Source organism: Scomber scombrus, chromosome 6 (assembly GCF_963691925.1).
Source record: "Scomber scombrus chromosome 6, fScoSco1.1, whole genome shotgun sequence".
NCBI lineage: Eukaryota > Metazoa > Chordata > Actinopteri > Scombriformes > Scombridae > Scomber > Scomber scombrus.
In genome coordinates this window covers 22,206,475-22,222,962 of record NC_084975.1, presented here as the reverse complement: position 1 = coordinate 22,222,962, position 16,488 = coordinate 22,206,475, and the positions used below count along the sequence as shown (strand labels likewise).

At 38.7% G+C, this 16,488-nt stretch overlaps 1 protein-coding gene across 1 annotated transcript; it reads right to left on the bottom strand.

Annotated features, from left to right (window-relative positions):
* Nucleotides 1-2,260: 2,260 nt before the first annotated feature.
* On the bottom strand, nucleotides 2,261-15,829 carry dhtkd1 (dehydrogenase E1 and transketolase domain containing 1). Its single transcript, XM_062420721.1, has 17 exons — nucleotides 15,594-15,829; nucleotides 15,200-15,352; nucleotides 13,742-13,953; nucleotides 13,437-13,631; nucleotides 12,970-13,239; nucleotides 11,387-11,558; nucleotides 11,059-11,257; nucleotides 10,101-10,413; nucleotides 9,413-9,497; nucleotides 9,172-9,311; nucleotides 8,889-9,039; nucleotides 8,524-8,630; nucleotides 7,071-7,235; nucleotides 6,907-6,989; nucleotides 6,518-6,681; nucleotides 3,375-3,460; nucleotides 2,261-3,286 (listed from the first exon to the last, which is right to left on the bottom strand). The coding sequence occupies exons 1-17, from the start codon at nucleotides 15,763-15,765 to the stop codon at nucleotides 3,185-3,187; spliced, it is 2,769 nt and encodes a 922-aa protein (XP_062276705.1). The 5' UTR covers nucleotides 15,766-15,829; the 3' UTR covers nucleotides 2,261-3,184.
* Nucleotides 15,830-16,488: the final 659 nt, after the last annotated feature.

Here is a 16,488-nt window from a genome sequence, read left to right as displayed (position 1 = left end):
CTAGTTGCTTGCAAGGAGGAGGAGGATGACACTTGGCGGTAGCATCTGAGCTGCTGTATGTACCATGCACTCACACCGACCGCCCTGTGGTTGTTATAGCAATGGGAGGAGTGGGAGGTTGCTGCTCCCTCCCGTTTGTCTATCTGACAGCGTGCACTATGAGCGATTTAAGTGTTCGCATTGCACCAAACCACTGGCCCGGTGCAAACTCCGCTGGACTGATCTCTGTCAGGGATTGGAGCCTCTCAAATACACCGATGAGGGTTGTGTTTCTTGCCTCTGGTTGTCTCTGTAGTTGATGTCTCTCATAGCTGCTCAAATATTGAAATTTAAATGGCAGGTGCGTAGATGTAAGCTGTAGTGCTAATGCACAGCAGATGGCCTCCAATTCCACCCCCCCCCCCCCCCCCCATCACGTTTGACTGTTAGCAGTTTTCTAAATCACAAAATGCTTAAAAACAAGCATTACATATGTATAGTGGGTATCACAATACCCAGTGTCTGATCATCAGACTTAAAGGTGCATTAGAAGAGTGGATTGACAGAAAGAAAATGCATAATTTGTGTATAATCGCCTGAAAATAAGAATTGTGTTTCCGTTACCTTAGAATGAGTCCTTTAGGTCTAAATGGCAAATGGACTTTACTAATTGTGCTTTTCTAGTCTTTTTGACCACTCAAAGTTCTTTTTACATTACGTGTCACATTCACCCATTCATACATGCATTCATACACTGATGACGGGCTACCATGCAGAGTGCCAACCTGCTCATCAGAAGGAGACTAACAACTTTCAACGTTGTCACAGGTATCAGGAGAAATTTGGGGTTAAGTATCTTGCCAAGGGACACGCTTTACCTCCTTAGCCACTGCCACCCTACAAATAAAGTGGGTCCTCTTCCACGAAGGCCATGTTGCATCGCCATGTTTCTTCAGTAGCCCGGAATAGACGAAACAAACAAAGATTCTGAAGAGGACTTTTTGAGTTTCACAGACACCGTAGGTGCTCCGACATGCCTGGAAGTGGAATGTGAGGGGTATTCATGCCCATGATCCCACGCTACTTCACAACTTCATCAAACTCCCGTCTTTTGTTATTGTTTTGATTGAGAAACTTCTTACGACAGAAAATTATATATTGTATGTTTAAAGGACAGGTTTGGACGATTTAGTGGCATCTAGTGGTGAGGTGGCCGCAAAAAACGTGAAAGGCCCTCTGTAGAACCAGTGTTTGGTTTGTCCATTCTGGGCTACCGTAGAAAAATAGCAGTGCAATATGGCAGGCTTCCTATGTAGATATAAAGGACTCATTCTAAGGTAACAAAACACAAACAATTTTATTGTTTGCTACTTAAATTAAGGAAACCCGAAGCAGAAAAAGCAGAATTAGTGATTTTAAAATGCTCTCAAATTACAAAGCACTTGAGAAAGCTTCATGAGTACCACTTTTTGCCCCCATGATGATGAGTAATATTCTTTTCTCAGTGATTAGCTCAAGGAAACAGTGAGCAGTTTCAACACATTATAAGCAAAACTAAATATTTTTTCCCCCTTAAACCAACATTATTTACTGAAACTTTAGTGAACTTAAGGCTGCTCTCAGTTCTTCTCAGGCTTCAGACTTTTCTCTTTGCCACTTACTTATATTAATATTCATATCTCTCACCGCACTGCAGTTTTTATTCTTTATTTTAATCTTTTTATTTTCTATTCTCCTTTACTCTTTGTTTTATGTAAAGCACTTTGAATTGCCTCGTTGTTAACAGGTGCTTTACAAGTAAATTTACCTTCTTCTTAGAACAAAGTACACACTGCATTTGGGCTTTAATCTGGGGCAAATAAATTAATTTACTCTGAGTCACACTGAGGGAATTTCCTTCAGTCACACGTATATATTGTTGTGGTTTTCTACACATTTGCAGCCTAGCAACCAGTGATAGATTTTTTTTCTAAAGCCTTTCACAGTTGTAGATTCCCGTAGAGATAGAGGAGCTCACTGACTGTAACAGTGTTAAACTATGAACTCTTTTTAAACGTATTTCAATATTTTTCTGTTGTTTAAATTGTGTGCTTTGGGAATATTTGTTAAGCTGCATTTTGTACATGAAAGGTGCCATATAAATCTTTATTATATCAATATTATAAAGCAAATAACTATCAATGTTAAGTACATAAAGGACTATCTTTACATTACCATACTTAATGTAAACTCTCACATCCATCTTATATAATCATAAAATGAGGGGAAAAGAAACAAGATGAACAAACATGAAAATAGATTTATTTGAAAATATGTCCATTTGAATATTCTGATTTGGTTTATTTACATCAGCCCTTAATGCCATTATTTTTTATCCATGTCTGAGTTCAAACCATAATTAAATAATGGAAATGATGAAGTACTTCTTAACACAAATTCGTACCATGAAATGGCCAAATATACTGTCCCTAATTTACAGTAGGCAATTAATGGCAGCACATGTAACAGTCTCAGTGGTAACAACTCTTTGTTAGCTAAGAAACAGTTTCACATCCTTGTTAAATGTTAGTGTTAGTTAATTACTCGAAAATATTCCCACTCTTATATAAATATTTCACTGACACTTTAAACAACTTATACTGATATTTTCTGTTCAGAACAGTACAAAAACTAAGAACATATCCAAACTACATGCATGAGATGACTGAACAATTATGATTCCTGAAACAATGAGCCTGTATGAAACAGGCAAGATTCAGTCCGTTATGCTACAAAAGCGACGGTCAGCTAACAGTGCTTCTGAACTACAATTATATTGTAAACGTCGTCTCTAAGGCCTCGATTCAGATCTGAATCAAACCAGCAGTTGTTCTTCTATCTTACCATTGTGCCGTGTGATTAAAACACAGATTACAGGCATGTTGAATGAGACAAAGGGGAAAATAACAGATAGCTTCAAACCATATAAACTTACAATTAAAACCTGTATTTGACTATCACAGTACAAATAAAATGATCAACCCTACTCTCTGTAACGCTTCCTTTAATCTGTCTATTATTAGCCAATTTATCTCAAAACTGCACGTCCACATTGTCTAAAGGTCCCGTGTATCTGCTGTGCAGCAGCCCTGTACTTGTAGCGACAGCAGATACAGCTGGTAGTGTAGCTCTGATGATTGTGTAGTGTTTATTTTGGCTCCCAGTCTTAGGAGAAGGTAGCAGTGAGGATGGCCTCTTGCTGCTGGTGGTGGATGATCCCGATACCCACAGCAGGGGCAGGCAGAGCAGGTCGGCTCACTAACCGGAGCTGAGAAGGACAGAGGAGACAGTTTAATATCAAGGATTCATTTCCAAACCATAATTCTTAACATTGTATTATAGGAAATGGTACTCACCCTGCAAGCCAGCTGCTTCTCAAACCTCGGGGCAACAAAAGACCAGGGACCCATGTTCTGAGGCTCCTCCTGACTCCAAACAAACTCTGTGGGGGCATTTTTTTATGAATTACAATTGAAATCACACAAAGAAATGATTCAGTGTTTTTTTCTTAGTGAATGAAACTAGATTTGCTTCTCTGTCTTTGGGCAGGAGACAACAACGCAGCCGAAAGCTGAAGTGAAACCAGAACTTCCAGGTTTTGGAGGACATTAGCCCTCTTTTCAAATCACACTGACATTTATAAACGTACAGATTACTAGAAAACCTACAACACATATATAGTTTACAATCTTTAAAGTGATTCAGACTCGTCTGTCTAGACAGTGATTGTAAACAAACAAAAAAAATGTGCAATATTTATAAAGTATCAAGTCTGATGTTTTTTCGAAACTACTTCCTTTTAATATCCATAAAATTACATTTAGGTCAATTCTTTTCTTTTAACGGACAGCTTTATTATGACATACGTTTTATTTATGTTCTGTATGTTGTATTTCTGTTGTGTTTTCTATTTGCTTTTTATATACATCTATGTGTATATACAGCAGGGTCCAAAAGTTTAAGACCACTCAGAGAAAAGAAAAGGCTTTCAGTTGTCCCTCAGGCCAGACTTTCACAGAGTGGTCACACACTTTCGGACCCCCCTTTATATTTATATATATGTGTGTGTGTGTATATGTTTACTTGTGTTTATGCATTATATTTATGTACAAATATACTGGATGTATAATATTTGCATATTTTTATATCCATTTAAATCTTTTTTTATGGGGGGGGGGGGGGTTCTTATTTATATTTATCTTGAAAAGTTATTATCATTTTTATTATTATCATTATTATTATTTACACATCCTCCCTCATTGAAAAATCCAGACTATCGATATGCAAACAGTTTCATTTCAAAAGCTATTGGACAAAAGATGTCTCCTACTTCACTGTGAAGTCTGTTCTCGTTGTTTCTGCTCTGGAGGCTTCAAGTTTCCACATCGAACTTGTGTATGCTGCGTACTGGACCATGATTGGCTCACAAATTGTTCAATCACTGTGATGTCACAAATCACGCTTGTAGGTAACGACTTAAACAGATGTGTGGTGAGCGGAGAGATGTTTTCTACTTCAGGCAGATTAGTGTGAATGTCCACGTTTATCATTCTGCACAGTGAGGCTCAAACATCACAATGAAGAAACAAGAAGAAAAACATTGTTGAGAGGAAAGGGACTAAGATTTTTGTTTTTATTGGCCTTTAATGTTGTTTTGAATATCAATAAAAGAACTGTTGTTAGACTTTGTTAAAATAACTGATTATTCCAACTGCTGTAGGAGATGTTCATTTATCTTAAAATAAGGATAATAAATTAAAGGAATCCTGTTTTGCTTTTTCAGAAACCCTCAATGAGAGATTATTCCATTGAATTACGAAATTTAGTGAAACTGATGAGTCCAGAAGTGACGTCAGGACTTTAGTTTCTCTAATCCTCATTCAGTGCTGTGCTGTAATTGTGCTGCAGTTCATTAGAAGAGTGAAAATAATCTGCAATGACCACATTTAGTCCAGAAATACACATATTTACGGGTAAGGAAGGATGTTGACACTGATATCGACACGGTTACAATACCTCAGCTATCGTGGGTGGACAAAAACACTTCATACAATCTTGCAGTGAATACCACTCAGGTATAATTAAATGTTTTCTTAGGCAGATACATCGACTGGTTTCTTTAGAAGTGTCCTTATGTTGTCTTTAAGATTAACTTGAAATGTTGACTGTCAGACCGTCATTTAAGTTGACACATACTGCTGAAGGGCATTCAGCTCACTGTGACTCACTTGTGTAGCTGCGTTTGTAATTGTTTTTCTGCCAGACACTCAAATTTAGATGGCTGTCTCATTGGGTGACAACATTCAATCTCTAAATGAGTGCATTGAAGATGATCAATAAAAATGTTTCCTCCTGGCAATCAGAGACGAGTGAAATAACATTTTTTGCTCCCCAGTAGGAAGTGTCATACATTAGAGCTCACTTTAAACCCTTTTTAAAAGACTTTAACACCCTCATCTACTAATTCTTTATATCTTTTGTATTTGCATTGTATTTGCATTTGCAATGTGTAAATTACAAATAATATGTCACACTGTCACCAACTGAAAGACCAGGAAAAAGGAGTTTGCATGTGTATTTTTAGTTGGCCAGACTTCTGTAACTGTAGTTCTCAAAAAGACAAAGTTAAGAGGATTCAAACAAAACCTGGAGATCTGCATCACAAAAACATCTGGAACAAATTTCCATCCACATCTGAAGCCTGAACTTAAATCTTAAATCAAGGCACTTTTCTTTCTATTTAATCTGTGGCAACACATTTTTACATTGTACCTGCAATATAACATTTATTCCTCTGTGTTCACAAATCTTTAAATGTTACTTTATGATTTTTTTAGTAGTTTAAGTAAAGAACTATGAATTGCCTTTCTGTGTGTGACAGGTGCTGTAGCATCAGTCAAAAAGACTGCAGTATTATATAACGTAGCCAAGGGAAATGCCTAAAAAAAAACACGATGACATATGCAAAACTCAGGAAAACTGTGTAAGCATAGAAGAACAGTGGTCACAAAGACATCTACTATGTTGAGCTGAATAGTGTACTGTATATGCAACTGACGGAAAATGAAGCAATAACAATCATTAACTTACACATCACATGGTAGTATTACAGTAAATAGAATAATCTGGGGTTATTTTTTGACTTTCGGATAAAATAATAAAGTTAAAAACGTATGGGCTCTACATTGTAAATAGTCAGCTTCAGCAGATTTAATGTGGGGGGTTTTGCCTCATTCGTTCTTAAGTTTTATAAAGACCAGAAGTCATTCACACTTATGTACAACTATGTAAAGAAAAATGAGCAAGGGATAAATTAGATTAGTAAAAGTGTTAATATGTTCATAACTAAACCCAGTCTGTTTTTTTTGTAACCGAGAAGTGAAAACCTAAAAATAATATACAGAAATTAACTTTAACCTTATTTATCTGTTGCTGGCACCCTGTGAAGTTAATATAACTGTAAAGGTGGACAGCAGAGGTCGGTGGAAGGTCACCATACCTTTGGCATTGGGATATTTTTTGAGCTCCTGCTGCAGAGCGTCCAGTGGGAATGGACACAGCTCCTCCAAGCGGATGAGTGCAGTGTTCTGGTTGGCTGTGGTCTCCCTCTGCTTCAGCAAGGCGTAGTAATGCTTCCCTGAGCACAGCACCACCCTCTGGACACTGTGTGGAAAAACAAAACATTGGTCTAGACTTCATATTTGTGTTATTTATATGTTTCGTTCAAGTTTTAGCAGGTTACATTAAGGACTACTCAAAAACTAGTCTGTGAACATTTCATTGACGACATTTGAAGCCTTTAATCTCTGAAAACCATGAGTGTCCCTACAGAATAAATAATAAAAGGCTCAAAGTTTTCATGATCACCAAAACCTAGTGATTTTGTACCTTTCTGCTGCGACTGAAGTATCACCTATCACTGGTCTGAAAGATGTTCCAGGTGCCAGTTCAGCCAGACTGGATGCAGCCCCCTGGGGAAAGAACAAACACTATTTAGCCTCTTTTTCTTCCTTTTAATCTATAAACAACAATAAAATAATTACAGTACTTACAGAAAATCTCAAAAGCATCTTGGGTCCAACCACAATGAGAGGTTTGCGGAAGTTACGGATCATCTGTCTCCTCAGCAGGTGGAAGTACTGAGCGGAGGTGGTGGGGTTGACCAGAGACATGTTCACACTGTCACCATCCACACCCTCCTCTTTACTGTCACACATCTGAGAGACAGACAAGGACAAGTTAGCAATCATTTACAATTCAGGTGAAGTAAATCTACCAGCTTGTTAACTTGCAGCCTCTTTAACATTTATCACAACATGTGGATGATAAATATTTTAGCAGCGGTGCCGGAGACTCAGAGGTCCTGGTTGTCAGTTAACAAATAACAGCAGAGACGGAGTTGTGCTGTGAAAACAACAGTCTAAACATGTTCCTCTGAACCCAGGAGCGCTGTTTTAAAATTTCACTTTTTTGCATAAAACAGGACTGTCCTCCCCTTTTGTAACTGTGCCTAAAACTGTTCTTTTCACTACTCACCATAGAAGGAATTCAATGTAAAGGACTACAGCATGTAACAACAGCAGAAACTACTCTGCTCATTCTTCTCATCCACCAACAGACACCTAAATTTAACTTTTCTCTTTTTTTCAATACAGGATTCTCATGCTGCATTGTGGACCCACTATATGTAGTATTACAACTTTCACTTAGCGCTCACACAACAAATACACAGGCTCCAAAATTACACCCCATTTACTATGAATTGCACTATATCCTCCCATTTATTTTTATTGTTCATTTTATGCACTATACAAGCAGTTTCCTCAGGAAGTAAAATCCATACAACCCTGCCAACAACCCCACAATGCAATGCAATGTGTCACATTTCATAGCTGTGAAAATAACCTGTAATAACCACCTGTCAGAGTTGACGCATGATGACAATGATTCATGAATGTCTAAAATTTCGATTTCCTGCTCACTACAGAATAAACAGTTGAGGGTTTATTACAGAGGTAAAGAATGAGAGAATAAAGAGATGATTTCTGATAAAACCTCATTGATGATGTCTTTTGTCTGCTGGTGACTGATTAAGACACATTGCATCTGTTCTCTTGATTTGCTATTGATAGCGCCTGTTAGTGGCCTGCAAATACAATTGCACTGCCTATCTTTGTACTGAGAACAGTTCACACACTACTGTATTATGGCACAAATCACAATTTTAATTGCAGAGGCCATTTTGATAAATGCCCAAAATTATCCTAGAATATGAAATGTTTCTCTTTTTTGTTGTTTTCAAAGCCATCTTGCCCTTTTTAACGGGGCAAATAGTAGAAGTATAAAATTGAGCTTAAATAGTTTTAAGAATAAAAAGATAACCCTTAACCTGGCTGAAGTTAAACATTAAGCTACCATGAAACTTCAAGGGTGTTTTTGGTTCATCATTAAGCAGCAGTGGGTGGGTTAAGATGATTTTCAGCAGGTAGTTACTGTCCAGCAGACCTGGAGGAAGCGCTCCATACGGCAGGACGAGTGTTCGGGTCCTGCTCCGTCGTAACCATGAGGCAGCAGGATCACCATCCCACACTGTAGCAGCCATTTGGCCTCACCTGTGAACAGTTTGACATCTCATGTATGAAGTTTCGCCTAGGAATATTTATTGGTCAACAAACAGAGTGGATTGAATAATCATTTTTAATAATTTTAAATTAATTTAATAATGAATAATATTTTTTAACTATTTCAGAAGTTTGAAAAGAATCTTTGGAGATTTCAATCTTATTTTCGTAATTATCAAGATAATATTGGCCAAGATAATGTTAGTAACTGTGACTATTTATGGCAAACGTGTCAGGTGAGGAGTTTACCTCCAGAGATGAAGGTATCAAAGATGATCTGCGCCCCGTTGAAGAAGTCTCCAAACTGAGCCTCCCAGATGGGCAGGAGCTTCGGCTGCGCGACACTCATCCCGTATTCAAATCCGAGCACCGCCTCTTCAGACAGCGGGCTGTTACACACCTAAACACACACACAGACATCACAATACACACATGGATGAAGTCATTTTACAAAGGTGGTAAGAATTATCAAGCTAAATATGTCATAATTTAGAAACAGATTAGGGTTTAATCTGGTTTATAAGGGTGTTACCTCCAAGAAACCTTTCTGCTGAGGGTTGATGTGGTTTAGAGGGATGTGCATGTCATTGGTGTCTTGACAGACCACCATGGCGTGCCGCTGACTGAACGTGCCTCTTCCCACATCCTGGCCACTGATACGGATATTAAAGCCTGCAACAATAATTTGTTATTTTCCAATGTATATCCTATAAACATCTGATAACATGCAATGATTCCCACATTTGATCCCAAGTATTTTCTGACACACTGACCTTGGCAGAGGAGGGAGCCAAAAGCCAAGGCCTCTGCTGTGGACCAGTCCAGTTTGGTCCCCTCTTCCAGTTTGAGCAACCGAGCCTGAGAACAAAATCGGAGGAACATAAAATCATCTATCTGCTGCCACAGCTGTTAGAGTTGTTCTGATATTGATGCCAGTATTGGGAATGCGGAATTGGGTATTGGCGAATATGCGAGTCTATGCACCAATCTGATACCACATCATTTATTAATAAACCACACAGATAAAATTAAAGTTTTACCAGAGATCAATTGTTCTTTGCCGCCATTGAAACAGCAACTTTCCCAGCAAACTGTGCTGCTCAGGCATTAGCAACTAATTAGTGGAGAAGAATAATTGATCTCCGTTAAATAGTGTAACGTTAGCGGTTAGCAAAATGTCAGCATCACCAGTAAAAAAAGCAACGTTGTACAGTATGCAAGATTTTAGTTTCGAGGGGTGACAGTAATGTTGCCAATTTTAACACCAGAAATCTTACAAAGCATTTGAGGACGCATCCCGTGAAAGACAGAAATCATATCACATGCTCGAGTCAATACTACACAACTGATATGCAAGTTCAGGTATTGGAATTGGTATCGGGAAGGACAAATTGTATTGGAACATTTCTAACAGCTGTCACCCAATGGAAAATAGAGGCGTGACGGACACGACAGCCGCACCTGTGCATGGGTCTTCCCGAGGTGGCTGTGCATCTGGATGTGCTCGGGGATGTCGACAGACTTTGCTCCGACAAATTGCAGCAGAGGGATGGGGACACCCGTGTCCCAGGTGGTGACTCGGGCCTGGGGTTCAACCAGATCCCCCCAGCGGCCTTGCAGGTTGGTGGGTGGGGGGCTGTACAGGGTCATGTTGGCCAGCTTGTCGTTGAGCAGGCTGTAGTGTTTGGACTTGATCTCGTCACGCTCGGCTTCGGTCATCAGACCCTCAGAGATCAGCTGGTCTGAGTAGGAGTCAGGGACACTCTTACGAGAGCTACATGGAAACAACAAAGTCACAGAGTTCCATGAGCCTGTATTACTTCCTGTCTTATTATACATTTTTCTAGCGTTGTTCAAAGGAGAAATAATATTGTTACTACCATGTAGCACAAATATAATGTCTGAAACATGAGTTAACCAATGAATCAATAAGTACTTCAGCAGAGAGAGAATTTATGAGCTTTTAAAACTTAGTGATTTTCCTTCTTCTCTATTTTGGAAACAAATATCGACTGCACTCCCACCAAAATCCGTCAGTCTGGATGCAATTTCTGGCAACACTCTTACCACTACATGTGTACAAAACTGTGGTGGAACCAATTAATAGCACAAATCTGAAGAAAAAGGTTGTCTTTTTTATTTGTTTTGTTTTTTTACTATAAAACCTTATATGCCATGTTGTGTTTTAAACATACATATTAAGCAACAGTTTTTCGTCACTGTGAAGATTTTGATGGTTTCAATAATAGATGGACAATTAAAATATCACCTTTCAAAAGAATATTTACCTTTCACAAAAAATAAAAATTACATTACAATACATGACAATCAGTCCACATTAAATGTTTACACATATTCTATATCTCTGAGGGAAATGATTAACCTCAAAGTTAATATTCTGAAGGTAAATTTAACTGACCGGATTATCTTGTACATGGTCGGATTAGTGAAGAAAGGCTCATCCAGCTCGTTGTGACCCCACTGACGGTAGCAGATCAGGTCCAGGATCACATCTTTCCTGAAATTCCGCTGGTACTCCACAGCCAGCCGAGTGGCGCGCAGCACCTCCTCGGCATCATCACCATTTACATGGATCACCGCACAGTTCACCATCTTACCTGTGATACAGATGTGAGCTTTAGTTTCCCATTATAAACACTAGCCATGCCGCAATTTTATACAAACAGAATCATTGAAATGATATATATTATTAATATATACTGATGCTGTTAACGAGTTTCACTGACCGACATCACTACAGTACAAAGAGGATCTCGCTCTCTCCGATGGCGTGGTGTAACCCACTTGGTTGTTCACGATGAGGTGGATGCTCCCACCGACTCTGTAGTGAGGAAGGTTGGAGAGGGTCAAAGTTTCTGGAACAATCCCCTGACCAGTGAAAGAGCCATCGCCGTGGACCTGCAGAGACGAGAACAGAGATCGCCTCAAAAGTCAAGTTGAAATGAAAAATGCCTTTTTAACCCTTTTAGTTCACATCCTCAGTCATGTTGTACACCTATTTAACAATATTTGCAAAAAATAATAATTTCTTTGTATTCTTATATCAAAACCTAGTCATGTTTTCTTCCTGTAAAACTAATTATGACGTGTGCTTATGTAGGTTTAAACCAACTAATTTCAACCAATAATATCGTGACATTCACCCATCAATCAATCGTCAACTTTTAGTGGTGCAGATCTAAAAATATTCATTAAGACCACTTTTCAAAACTCGATGTTACGTCCTGCCTGTCACTCGAAAATGTGTCACAATACGGATGTTAAATACTCTCAAAATGTGTTTCTATCTGGACTTTAATTATGTAGGAAGGTTTGATGAGTTGACTTTCCTGCTTCACTTAATACAACTAAACAAATTCAATTGTCCTACAATGATGAACAGAGCAGAAGAACTTTGCTTAAATCTGACATATTAAACCCTCTGATGCACATATTCAAAGTCTACAGCTGCTCTGAACACACATTTGTTTCTGGACTGACATGCTATTATTTTTATTACTGCAAACTTTATTCCACCACAGTTACAACTAATCAGTTTTGTTTGAAAAATATTTGCTAATAAACCAGTTTGTTCAATTAGCAGTGTCCATCAGTAGCATGTCAGTACTAGAAAACACTCAGAAAGTGCAAACCTCCACCAAGGCTTATTAATTCTTAATGATAAAAATGTTTACAAATTTGTATTTGAATCAAAATTTACATGTGCCAGATTTCCTTCATTAAACTAAGTGCATCGGTTAATGAGAAAAGAGCAAAGACATTTAAAACAAATGTTTAAAAACTCTTGACATTCTGCACCTAGTTTTGAATCTAAGAAAACAAATGAATAAAACCCACGCAATCCTTTTTCTTTCATTTTTTTCTGTTGTTGTTTGGGTGATGTTGGGCTGAATAAGTCCATTAAATTATTTTATCTAGTTTATGTCTTTGCTTGAATTATGCTGCCTACTATATGTTTGCTTTTAGATACTATGGTTGCTTGTTTGCTTATTTTTGTGGATTACATAACTTTTGTATTTACTTATAAAACATATTGAGGTGAGATTCCTTGTATAAGCATCCAGGAGTTTTCGAAATCTCACCTGCACAATTTGCCTCTTCTCTTTTGCTTCTGCTGCTTTGTTTTAATGTGTAAATAAATATAATTAAATCAAAGTTGAAGTGGATTTCTTTTAAATGTTTTGACAGTTTTATCAAACACTTTATATGTGACTATTGGTGAATAATAAAAGTTTGGACTGCTTCCTTACTTTTAAAGTGTAGTTTGACTGTGTGCCACATCTTTGTGTCAGTGGTTGTGAACCTGTACCTGCAGACAGATGACCTGGTCCCCTGGCTGGGCGTTGTCTTCAGGTGAATAGTCGCCTTCTTGTCTGAGTTGCTGCCTGGCTCGAGCTTTGCCCTGAGCCACAGGGTTGATGGCCTCGAGGTGAGACGGGTTTGGGAGCATGGTCACATGGAGGGGGTGTCCAGCTCCGAAATCTAGCTCCACCGAGGAAGTGAGATGGGAGAGGACGTCACCGATGGCAGGCGAGGTTTCAGGGAACTCGCTGAGGCCACGCATCTTACGGAACATGAGCTGGAGAACGAGAGATTGTGAGAACAGTGTGAAATGATTAATCCAATAATCCATGAATAATTTGAGAATATTTAAGAATCATTAAATACAAATCACGAGGCCTGTTGTTTTGGAAGTTGAGATTTTAATCGTGTTTTGGCTTTGTGGGAGACGCAGAAGTCATTTTCTACGTGTCCCAACATGACCGGCTGTCTAACCTCTGGTGGGAACTTCAGCAGGCCCGTAAGCAGATTGAGTCGGCCTCTGTGGGGCATGCCGATGATGATGTCGGTGACGCCAGTGTGGGCAGAATGGTGGAAAAGCTCATAGAAAAAGCCCATCATGCTCTCTGCTCCTTCTCCTCCATAACGCTTCACAGTTGCAAACTTGGTGGCGAGGAAGTGGTCAAATTCCTGCAGATCATGAGAAAAAATAAAGAGATAGACAGATGAGATATACACAACATTCCCATATGAAACATATGTAGGCTATGGGGAGTCATCCTCCTCGTTCTGTGACCCACCTGAGACTCCAGCATGATCTTTGTGAGCTGCCTCCTCTCCTCAGGGGAGAAACTCTTCTTCTTGAGATCCTCAAAGTGGTCAGCGAACCACTCCTGCTCCTCCAGGCTGCCAAGCTGGTTGGTCTCCACTGACAGGTGCCCACAGTAGGCTTCCTCCAAATAGGCCTGAACCTCTTCCATCGAAGCCTCTGTCTTTCCAAAATGCCGTAATCCTGCAGAATCACATGCAATCAGCAGCAGAGATTAAACTGGAGAACACCGTCGTTGTCTGGTCAAATTTGTGGGCTGATTTTCTTGATTTACTCAGTAAGTTTCTTTGAGTGAACCATGTTTCTGTTCCTGTTTTGCATTATGACCGCAATTAAGTAGCTGGTTCAATAAAGAAATCTGTTGGGTATAATGAGTCATTTTAACCTGAGTAGAAGGAAAACATGATCTTTTAATGTCTTCCAACTCCCAGTTTAGAATGATTTTTTTAAAAAACAACAACAACAACAAAATAACAATAATATTATTGTGTCAAATTATGAAGAGATGATGAGTCACACAGAATGTTTATGAATAAACTCTGCTAAACTTGTTCTTTAAGAGATAAATTTTCACTCAACACAACTGGAATATGTAAATTTCCTCTAATTTCAATTCAATTTACATATTAACTTATTACAGTTACATAGAATGGGATATTTTAAGGCAATTCAGCAGTGGTGGACTTAATAAATTAAAGTACTGCAAATGCTGCAGTTAGTTTGCACAATGATTGCCTGCATGGGGTAATGTGTGAACGGGAGCAGGGATCGATATTCTGGGAACTACATGTGAAAAAGGCCTCTGAATTATCATCAGTAGAAGTGAAGTTTAGATGAATGTGAAAATTTGATTGAAGCTGATTCTGTAGGTGCAAAAAGAAGACTTTTAACCAGTCTAAGTTAAATAATGTTCAAGTTTAAATAAGAAAAAGATTAGAAATGATGAATCGTTTATCAAAATCCCTGCTGATTAACTTTCTTTTGATCAACTAATACTTATTTCACAGCTGCCAATCAGTGAATCAGCACCAGTGAAGTTTATCCTGTAGTGCATGTGAAAATGTGAATGAAACTGACTCTGTAGGTGCAAATAAAAGCCCTTTAACCTGTCTAGATTACATAATACTGCATGTTTAAATAAATAAAAGACTAGAAAAGATTAATAGATTATCAAAATTCTTGCTGGTTACCTTTCTTTTGATCGACTAATACTTGTGTCACTGCTGCCAATCGGTGAATCAGCACCAGAGCATATAAAAAGGTGAATGATACTGACTCTGCAGGTGCAAATAAAAACCCTTTAACCAGTCTAAGTTACATAATGTTGCATGTATAAGTGACAAAACCTGATTACAAGGAGGGGACACTGGCATTACCCCAGCCTCTGATGGATGTCTCCTACAGGTTTCTGTACTCAGCTGTCAGTTACCTGAGGTGTTGAGCTGTCCTCTTATGGTGCCAGTCAGCATGTTGATCTCCGGGACACTGTCAGCAACAGGCTTTTGGGGCAGTAAGGGGTTAATTTTAGCAGCCTTGTGTCCATGTGCTCTGTATGCCTGCACCAGACGGGCAAGAGCATGATCTGGGCAAAAAGCAAAAACAAGTCGCTGTGAGGACAAGTTGTCCCAAAACACACTGACACACATTTAGAGTTATTTTTAAACTTGTATTACAACATTAAATACAAGTTTGCAACAAATACATGAAAAGTAATGTGAAAATAAGAGATCTTCACACTATTTTAACACCACACAGACTGTTTTTTCTTTGTATATGTGGTGATGTGAAGTTGTCCACACACTGAACATTTGTCCCACACTGACCTTGATTCAGAGCAGCGATGTGGTCACTCTGCAGCTTCTGGTCCCTGACGGTGGGTTTGGGTCGGTACCCGTACACACCTTTCTCCGTGTGGTAACAGCAGCCGAAAACCTGCCGAGCGACACCCGGAGGCAGTCTGCTCACCGAGTTTTTCAGGAAAAGTAAGGCCGACATGTTTTTTTTTAAGTGTAAAGCTATAATGTTACATATCACAGGAGAGCACACTAGGGCTACAGCACGGCGGCCATACTGCACACAGAGGGACTGAATGGGAGGAGACGCCGCATCGGAAGCTTATTGGCTGAAAGGAAGGCAGCACACATCCTGTAAACGTTTCATAACTTTATCACGAAGACTACTTTTTGTTTTTTTGCTGCTCAAGTTTCTGTTAAAAATGCACAACGATATATATTTTATACTACTACTACCTTTTTAGCTACTTTTAAGTGAGTTTAAAACCTCCGAAGGGAATTGAAGTAGTCACCCGTGACGTAGCGCAACAAGTGGATTGGTGCCGCGTTCAGGTACTCTCTGTAAATTGCAAATCTCATTTGACCGTATGTGATTGTGTGACCCATGCGTTTCTGTTTTCCATATGTAAAATATCGCGTTTTTTATAAATAGTTTATATGGTCAACATATTGCTCATATTATCTCATTGTTTTCAATATACATTTAATCCCAATACAACAGCTCTTCCATATATTCTAGTTTTTGAAGTTTATACATTTTCAGTTTTTGTTAACATTGTCAAAAGGGTGATCATTTTACTTTATGTTTATTACTGATGTGGTGGTGGTGTACTAGAGTGCATTATATTGAATGGTGTTCCTAATATTTTGCCCCTCTCCTGTATGTTCATGGAACTGACAAAATATTAGGAACACCATTTAATAT

Coding starts and splice junctions, on each gene's coding strand:
- dhtkd1 (XM_062420721.1), bottom strand. CDS start 15,765: ATGTCGGCCTTACTTTTCCTGAAAAACTCGGTGAGCAGACTGCCTCCG. Junction 13,240..13,436: donor TGCTGAAGTTCCCACCAGAG/GTTAGACAGCCG, acceptor CTCGTTCTCCAG/CTCATGTTCCGTAAGATGCG. Junction 11,258..11,386: donor TTTGTACTGTAGTGATGTCG/GTCAGTGAAACT, acceptor TCTGTATCACAG/GTAAGATGGTGAACTGTGCG.